Source organism: Myotis daubentonii, chromosome 4 (genome assembly GCF_963259705.1).
Source record: "Myotis daubentonii chromosome 4, mMyoDau2.1, whole genome shotgun sequence".
NCBI classification, from domain to species: Eukaryota; Metazoa; Chordata; class Mammalia; order Chiroptera; family Vespertilionidae; genus Myotis; species Myotis daubentonii.
In genome coordinates, this window is record NC_081843.1 from 14168409 (window position 1) to 14176717 (window position 8309).

The following is an 8309-nucleotide window of genomic DNA, read 5'->3' on the forward strand; positions in this document are numbered from 1 at the left end:
CCCCACCTTCTGCTGTGGCTCTTCTCATACATCAACTGAACTCAAGTCCACACCATGGGTGGGTCATGTGACAAAGGCAGTGGCCATGGTGATTGGTGGGGCCACTAGCCAAAGAGGAGAGTGGTGACTGACAAGCCGCTACTCCCCTCAAAATCCTCCCTCATTCTGACCCTGGGGCCCAGGACAAGGTGTGGCTCAAGTAGCCCAGGGTGGAAAGACCACTCAAAGTCAAGGATATGATATGGCCCTAGCCTGTTTGGCTCAGTGTATAAAGCATTGACCTGGGGACTAAAGGGTCCCGGGTTCAGTTCCCATCAAGGGCATGTACCTCAGTTGTAGGCTCACTCACTGGCCCTGGTCGGGGCTTGTGTGGGAGGCAACCAATCGATGTCTCTCTCTCACATCGATGTTTCTCTGTGTCTCTTCCCCTCCTTTCCACTCTCTCTAAAAATCAATGGAAAAATATCCTCGGATGAGGATTAACAACAACAAAAAAGATAATAAATAAATAACTAAAGTTGATTTAAAAAAAAAGGGGGGATATGATATGGACTCAAGGCCTGGGATGCAGAGGCCACTGCCAGATCCTACAAGGGCCTGGGCAGCCTGGGTGCCAAGCCTGGGCCTAAAGAGTCCTGGAGGTTATCAGTGCAACTGGTGGCTACCTGGCAGACAGCACCGTGGCCAGGAGCAGTTAACTGTCATTACTGAGGGGCCTGGCATTCCCGGGGGTTCAGAGGTAGACAGGCACCCCAGCCTGCCTCAGTCTGGCCTGACGAGGTTAGGAGCTGAGCAGGCAGCTGGGCTGCAGATGAGCTTTATTCCTGCCCATCCCCACCCTCCAGGAAGCTGGGTAAACACAACGGAACTGGGACAGTGAGGGCCTGGGGCCTGTGGATGGGCAGGGTCTGGGGAATGGGACCTGTGACTGCCTGTGGTAGGCAGGGCAGAGCTGTGTGAAGACCTGGTAGGAGGCTATTAGACACACAGGAGTCACCTCACACTCACTGTGCAGCACCCTCACAAGGTTTCCGGGAGGGAACGTCCACTGGGCAGCAGGATGCCAAATCAGCTCAAGTCATGCGTGCAGCCCAAAGAGTTGAGCAGACCCAGCTTTACTCCTGCCCCACCTCTCAAATGGGTAAGCTGGGACCTCAGTTTCCTCATCAGGAACATGGGACAACCCAGCTTGGTGTCTCAGGGCTGAGAAGAGAGCTCTAGGATGGCCTTCAGAGTCACCAAAGCTGTGCTGTGTGTCCCTGCGCAGGCCCTAAATCTCTCTGAGCCTCAGCTGCTCATCTGTGACATGTGGCCAAGCATACCTCAAGGGGTGTGTAAGTATCAAGTTTAGACCTCTTCTGGCACTCTCACAATGCCCGCTAGCTCGAGTTAGCTGGTGTGATGATCATTTCCCTGCGCAGCGGCACCTCCAGCCCCCACCCTCCAACCCTCAAGGTCACATGGAAGAACACAGTTCCAGACTTTATTTCTTAAATAGTTCTCTCTACCCAGCATGTGCACACAGCCTGCTTTGGCTGGGTGACAGGCATAAATTAAGGTTACTGAGTATCCCCAGACAGGGCGTGGGCTGGCCTGGCCTCTCAGTCCCAGCCAAAGTCCTGGCCGATCATCTGGTAGAACTTGCGGTTGAAGGGCTGGTAGAAGTCCCGCAGACGCCGGACCACTGCCTCGGGCACCCGGGGGTGGGGCCGGCCCTTGGACTTGCCCAGGCAGCGGGGGCGGCTGCTCCCCTGGGCCTTCTTGAGGCAGGGGAAGCCCTTGGTGGCATTGAAGTAGAAGTGCTTGTCCGTGACGACCCTTTTGAGGCCCAGGAAGTCCTGCACTCGGCCAACTTCTCCAGCCGGGTCGCTGACCAGGCGCTCGCCGCTGACAAACAGGAAGTGGGACAGAGGGAAGTATCGAAGCCAGTTGTCCAGGTGCTGGGCGTAGAGGCCGATGCGCACGGCACTCCAGGCCGTGTCCACGGGGCCCAGGCCGTGGCGGAAGGCCAGGGCTCGGAAGCTGGGCAGGCCCGGGGTCTTGGAGAGCGTCTGGGCGTAATCGGAGATGGCCCGGGTCACGGGGTTGCGAACCACCACGATCAGCTTCGTGTCCGGGGACATGCTGTGGATGCGGCGAGGGGCCTCGAGAGTCACGAAGTAGCTGGGAGTCTTCTCTATGGTGATCTGCCCGTCCAGGGTGCGTGGCATCAGGCTCCTGCGGGTGTGTGGAAGGAGAGGTGGGCATGAGAGGGTGCTGGTCCCCTCAAGCCCTCCCATTATAGACCAGCCCCAGGGACCCCAGATTCACTTCCTGCTCCTCCAGGCCCACCCATCCTAAAGTGCCAGATGGGCAGCCTGGGAGGTGGTGGGTTGAGAGCACCTGCCCCAGCATAGGCCAACGGGGGGTGGGGGGGCTGTCCTGCCAGGCTGCCCACTCTAGCTAGCTTGCTCCAACCCTGACATTGCTGTGCCTCTCACCCCTGACCAAGCACCAGTAGGGCCAGTGGCCCAGACTTGCCATCCACAAGGCTCTGCCCACCTTCCCCACCTCACAGGCCCCTCGCTGCACTGTAATTACCCCAGGTCACACTCTCGTTAAATGGCTGAAGTTGTCCCCTAAATTAGGTCATTAATTATTGACAAGTGTCCCAACAAAGGACAGCTGCTCTTTTCATTCCCCTCCCCTGCAGAGCCCCCTGCCCCTCTGATTACAGCCCTGCTAGTTCTCATTGACCTGGGCCCAACTTAAGCGCTGCAAGCCTCCACACAGCCCAGCCCATTGGGGAACGGTGAGTGAGGTGGCCTGAGGACCCATCCAGAGAGCTCAGCAGTCAGGGCCTCCCAGACCTGGCTCGGACCCCAGGGTGCAAGGCTGTGACTGCAGCATTTCTGATGATTCCTCTCATTCTGATTAGGGGAGTGGGGCACTGACCAAGGTTCCGGGAGAGTTGGCTGATGACAGCCCCCTGACTGCCCCAAACTTGGGGAAGCCCCTCCAAGCACCCCACTGGGCAGGCAGGTACCCTGAGCAGTTTGCCAAGGCCAAGCCTCACCTCCAGGTACCGCAGGGAGAGGCGGGCAGGGTGTGGCAGGGCCAGCTGAGCAAACAGCTCCAAGGGAGGACTGGAGAGAGGGCTGGAAACGAGGTCGATGGAGGCAGAGCCTGTGGGACCTGTGCCTTCAGAGGGGGCAGTCTGTGCCCAAGGCCCTACCCTGCCTCCAGTCCTCTGAGGGGACTGTCCCTACCCCCACTGGCGGCCTCCTGGTCTGGCCCCAGCCAGGAGGTGATACACAGGGCAAGTTCAGGTTTCATCCAGCCTTCACCCAGCCTAAGAGACCCCCAGGCAGGGCCCCAGTTTCCTCTTCCTCCTTAGCCCCCATGAAACTCAAGCTGGGTGAACACACAGGTGTGCAGACCCACATGCTGGGGTGCTTGGCTTAGAGCGTGCTTGGGGTGAACCCCAAGCTTACCAGTGCGGCTCCCCTGACACCACCTATGGCCTCGGGGGAGATGGGTGAGTTGATGGTCTTCAGGCTCTGGGAGCTTCCCTCACCCCCCAAAACAAGGCCCTGGGCAGAGCTGGTTTACAGAAGTCACAGGAAAGGGAAGGATTAACTATTCTGCTTCCCCATCATGGTGACAAAGCAAGCTGGAAATCGCCCTCCAACCCACTCACTGCCCTATGTGATAGGCAGGCACACTGGCGCTCAGAGAGGGGGTGGAAAGCTTGAGGGGGGGGGCGGGACACCGACCACAGCACTCCCACCCTTCGGCTGCAGCAGCTGGAAGGGGCAGTGTCAGCTTGGCCTCTCCTCCCAGAGGCCCTGGCCCCATGCCCTGCCTTGTGTCCTGGGAATACAGGCACCCAGCCCTCCTGGGATAAGTTCAGTGAGACCTCGGGTGTTAACAAGGACTAAGGCCAGGGCTGCAGCCTGGAGTAGCCAGCTCAGGGGGTTCCCTTTTCCCCAAGAGGGAATCAGAAGACGGGGAGTCTCCCCCACTGGACCTCACTGCTGAGACCCATGAAGAGAAGCCTGGGCTGGGACAGACGGACTGCCAGGTGGATCAGAAGTCACTGCCCTCCCTTCATGGCCCTCCTCAGGGAAGGAGCCAGCCCCGATTACTCCCGGGCCCTCCCCTCCCCACCCTCTTGGACACCCCCTTCCCATCCCTTACTCCCCCCAGGCACCAAGTGACCCCAGAAGCAGATCCTCTTTCCCCACCCAAACTGGGCACTTAGGGTTCGGAACACCCCCACCCCCACCCCCACCCCCACCCCCACACCACCCTCTTGCCTGAGGGAAGGAAGCTGCAAGGAAGGACACCAGGGAAGCCAGAGGAGCAGAGGGGGAGGTGCTTCCGGAACCCTGTGGAAGGGGGATGGGAATGGGGATGGACCGCAGATTTTCCAGGCCCACTCCTGCCACAAACCAGCTTTGAGATCGGAGATCTTTGGGACCAATTACTAGTACTTATTATCCTCACCCGCCCTCAGATGCCTGTCCTGGCCAGGACATGGAGGAGGGTGGGGATGGAGGTTTGCGGGTGGGGGGATGCAGACAGGGGAGGGGATGAGAGGAACGGGATTCTGACCTCCACACAGCAAACATCTGACAAGTTGTTCCGGCCCCTCCCTGTGCATCTGGTCTGCATTTCCCTGCGGCTTCCATCCAGCCCCAGACTCCTCTCCCTCCTGGTCTCATCCACCCTTAGGTCCCACATCTCTCCTGGGCCCCAGCCAGCCAGGCCTGGTTCTGAGCAAAAGCTACTTTGGGTTCCCGTGTGGATCCATAGGGTGCTGGGGTGGGGCATTGGTCCCCAGCCACAGGAGCTCCTCCTGGGATAGCACAGGGAGAAAAGCCCACAGAAGCCCAGGTCCCTCCCCCACATACTCAGAACCCCACTCCCTCATTAGCCCCAGGAGCCAAGCGGGTTTCCCCACCTGCACCCTCCTATCTCCTCTCGCTTTTCCCAAATACTAAGGTCAAAGTATAGCCCCACCTGCCCCCAGACAAGAGAGCCCTCCTGATGAGACCTTGGAGTGCTTGTCTGCCAAACAGAAGATCCTCAGTGAGTAAATGAATAGATAAGAAAATGCTGGCTGAGTGTGGGGGTACCAGGAGGTCACAATCCCCAAGATGGAGGACCCTCAACAGTCTGAGAAAGGGGCTAACTGCAGCCCAGTTAGAGGGAAAAGTTTGGCCAAGATTAACTTTGGGCAGCCCAGAACCCACCTGCCAAGGCCCTGGGAAGGGCCAGGGCCCCTGCCTGGAATGAGGTCAGTCACAGCCCAGTGGGGCTGGGTGCCCCAGAAACTCAGCTGGGGGTACTGGCAGCTCCTCCTTTTACTCACCACCCTAGCCCTCCACCCAGAGCAGGGCTCTGCACTCCTGGCGGCTCAGCCAGAGTCCTGAGAGCCAACACCAGCAGACCATGCCCAGGGGCTGGGCACCCTCTTTGCAGCTGGGGAAGGGGGGTCGCATTTTCAGAGGTTCGCCGCACACTCCGAGTAGGTTGAAAGAAAGAAAAGGGCCAGAGGCACGGACACCTGTGAGCACATCAAGCCGCTTGTACATGTCAGCACACGGCCACATGCGCTGGTACTCTGCACCCACACTCTATCTCGTGTCCTGAGAATTCAGGTAGGAACAGCACCCAGCCCTCTTGGGATAAGTCCCGGGAGACAGACCCCTTTGAGGGCAGCCCAGAAGCTCCGCCAGCTCAGCCCCTGCACCAGCCAATGAGGGGTCGGCCCTAGCCAGCCCAGAGGGACAGCTCCGGATTAAGGGGGCAAGGCCACCGGGACCTGCCCCTCTGCACCCCCTCTTCCTCCCGGTGGAAGTGGCTCTAAAAATAGAGAAAGTCCCTTCTCTACCAGAGCTAGACTCGCTCCTGAATGCCCTGGCTCCCATCCCTGGTTCCTGAGAAACCCCAGAGCTGAGGATCTGACCTCCAGTCTGGGTCTCGTGCTTACTGCCTCTCAGGCCCTCATCCTCCCCAGACCTGTCCCTCAGAGCTGGAGCATGCACTCGGGAGCCTGGAAGGGGTCTTAGGCTTCCTGACTCTGAGAACCCTTTTAGGGATAAACCCAGTCTAGCCTCCCCTGCAGCCCCTCCCCCCCCCCCATTAGCCCAGCTCAGTGTCTCCCCCAGCTTCTTACAGTCAAAGTTCTTGGGATCAGTGTGGACTCTGAGATTGCACTATAGTTATAGTGTGTCCTCCACTGTCCCACCCCCTTCCACTCTCCCCCCGCCCACCCCTCTTCTCTGTCCTCTCTACAGCAGTAGGTATTAGAGATGCTTTGGGGTGCCAGTGGCACTGTCAGAGTGGGTGGTGGTCTGAGCTCTGACGCCAGAATTCAGCCAGTTGGATTCAAGGGTGGACTCACCGCCCTCCCAGCACATCTCAGCTTCCTGAGGGTCCCCTGGTGGCAGCAACCCTTGAGAGCTCAGGAGCTAGGACCCCTGTTTTCACTGGGGCTCTTCCAAACCCATGAGTGGTTTTTAAGGCAAAAGGCCAAGAAAGCCAATGGGGGTGGAGGTAAGGAATCTGGGTACAGAGAAGCTAGGATACCTGGAGAGTCTGGGTTCCGCTGCCCCCAATTCCCCACTAATTCACCAGGTGGCCTTGGGCAGGGTCCTCTCTGGCCCATGGAGGCTGGTCCCAAGCTGGGGCTAAGGTGAGAGCTGGGGGAGTGGGGAGACTCACTCTCCATCTATAAGCTCTCATTTCCCCCTGCGGGACAGGGCAGGTGGCAGACTTGTGTGCAACTGATGAGGCTGCAGGCAGTGCCAACCTCAGCCGGGAGGGGCTGTTTCATCTGGGGATAGGTGCTCCCCCACATTCCACACCGTACCCCAAGGCCATCCCCCGTGGGGCAGGAAAGCTACAGAGCGCCATGACCTGAAGCAGCGGCCCTAATTCCCACCCTTGGGCACTGACTCCAAGGCACATCCTTCCTCCTAAAGCCCAGACCTTCTGCAGACCCGCAGGACCCCCGAGGACCCCTCTTCCCAGGACCAGGAGTCTGGGAGGCAGACCCTTTCCAGGAGACTGCCCCTGCTAAGGGTAACTGGCCAGCAGGGGAGGGCGACCGAGCCTGAAGACTTTCTAACGCTCCTCAAACCCGGCGAGCCTGAAGCTACTTCTCAGCTGGGCTCGCACTCCCTCCCCCAGTCTTACTGAGACCCCTCAGCGGCCTCAAACCAAGGCTTTCCCTGGAGTTTTCAAAGTTTCTTGGAGCTCCCGGCCAGTGACCAAGCCTCGCCCGCCCCGCGCTCCCCCCCCCCACCCCCACGCCGCGCCCCCGACCCTGGCTGATCATATCCCGCGATGCCCGAGACCTCTCCCTGCCTGGACCCCGGTGGTACCCCAGGGGCGCACCACATGATTCCCGGGAGGCACCGGCCAGGGCGCGCACGGAGGCGGATGGACCGAAGGACCCGGCGCTCACCGGTACCAGGCGAGGCCGCGCTCGTACCACCTGTCGAAGAAGTGGGGCTCCGAGCCGAGCGCGCGGACGTCGGGGTGCAGGCGCAGGAACTCCAGCAGGGCGCGCGTGCCGCCTTTCTTCACGCCCACGATGAGCGCCTGCGGGAAGCGCCGGTGGCCGGGACCACTGGCCACGGGCAGGACGGGCGCCCCCGGCCTGCGGGCGACGCAGGGAGGCTCCGCGGGTGCGGGGGCCGGCATGGGGACGCGGGAGGCCGGCGGGCAGTGGCCCGGGAGGGCGCAGAGGCAGTAGGCTCCCAGCACCAGCGCGGCGAGTAGCAGAGGCGCACGGGGCGCCCGCAGCGCAGCCCCCGGCCCGGCCCCCGCGCCCTGGCCGCACCCGGCCCCACCGCCCAGGCCGCCGCTACCTGCCATCCGGCCGCACCGCGCCCAGGCCCGCGAGCGGGGGCTGCAAGAGGGCGCGCATCACGGTCCGCGCCCTGGTCCGCCCGCGGCGCCGGGTTTCTGCTCGGCGTCCAGCCTCTGCTCCGTCCAGGAGCGGGCGCAGGGAGGGGCCGGGGGCGGGAGGTCCCGCCCCGAGCAGAGGCCCCGCCCCTCCTCGGCCACTGTCCCACCGGGTCCACGCGAGCACCCACAGACGTCGCGGCGTGAAAACCTGGACGCGTCCGCTGGGAGACGCTGGGCTCCAGACCTCCCGGCCACAGGTCTTCACCCCGTGCCCTCGGGATGGGGCAGCGGCGGGTGGGGACGCAGGGCAGTGACGGGGCTGCCCTGTGGGGCCCCAGCAGTAGGTCTTAGAAGGCCGATCCCGCCCCTCGCCAACCAGGTTGGCGTGGCAGGTGCGCGAGCTGAGC

The 8309-nt window shown here is 61.3% G+C and overlaps 1 protein-coding gene across 3 annotated transcripts; it reads right to left on the reverse strand.

Moving 5' to 3' along the window:
- Positions 1 to 1469: 1469 nt before the first annotated feature.
- HS3ST6 (heparan sulfate-glucosamine 3-sulfotransferase 6) lies at positions 1470 to 7969 on the reverse strand. Of its 3 annotated transcripts, none has more exons than XM_059692703.1 (2): positions 7487 to 7969; positions 1470 to 2217 (listed from the first exon to the last, which is right to left on the reverse strand). In XM_059692703.1, the coding sequence occupies exons 1-2, from the start codon at positions 7867 to 7869 to the stop codon at positions 1602 to 1604; spliced, it is 999 nt and encodes a 332-aa protein (XP_059548686.1). In that variant the 5' UTR covers positions 7870 to 7969; the 3' UTR covers positions 1470 to 1601. The 3 variants fall into 3 exon arrangements, with proteins under 3 accessions (XP_059548686.1, XP_059548685.1, XP_059548684.1); XM_059692702.1 differs by having other exon boundaries at positions 7484 to 7969; XM_059692701.1 differs by having other exon boundaries at positions 7457 to 7969.
- Positions 7970 to 8309: the final 340 nt, after the last annotated feature.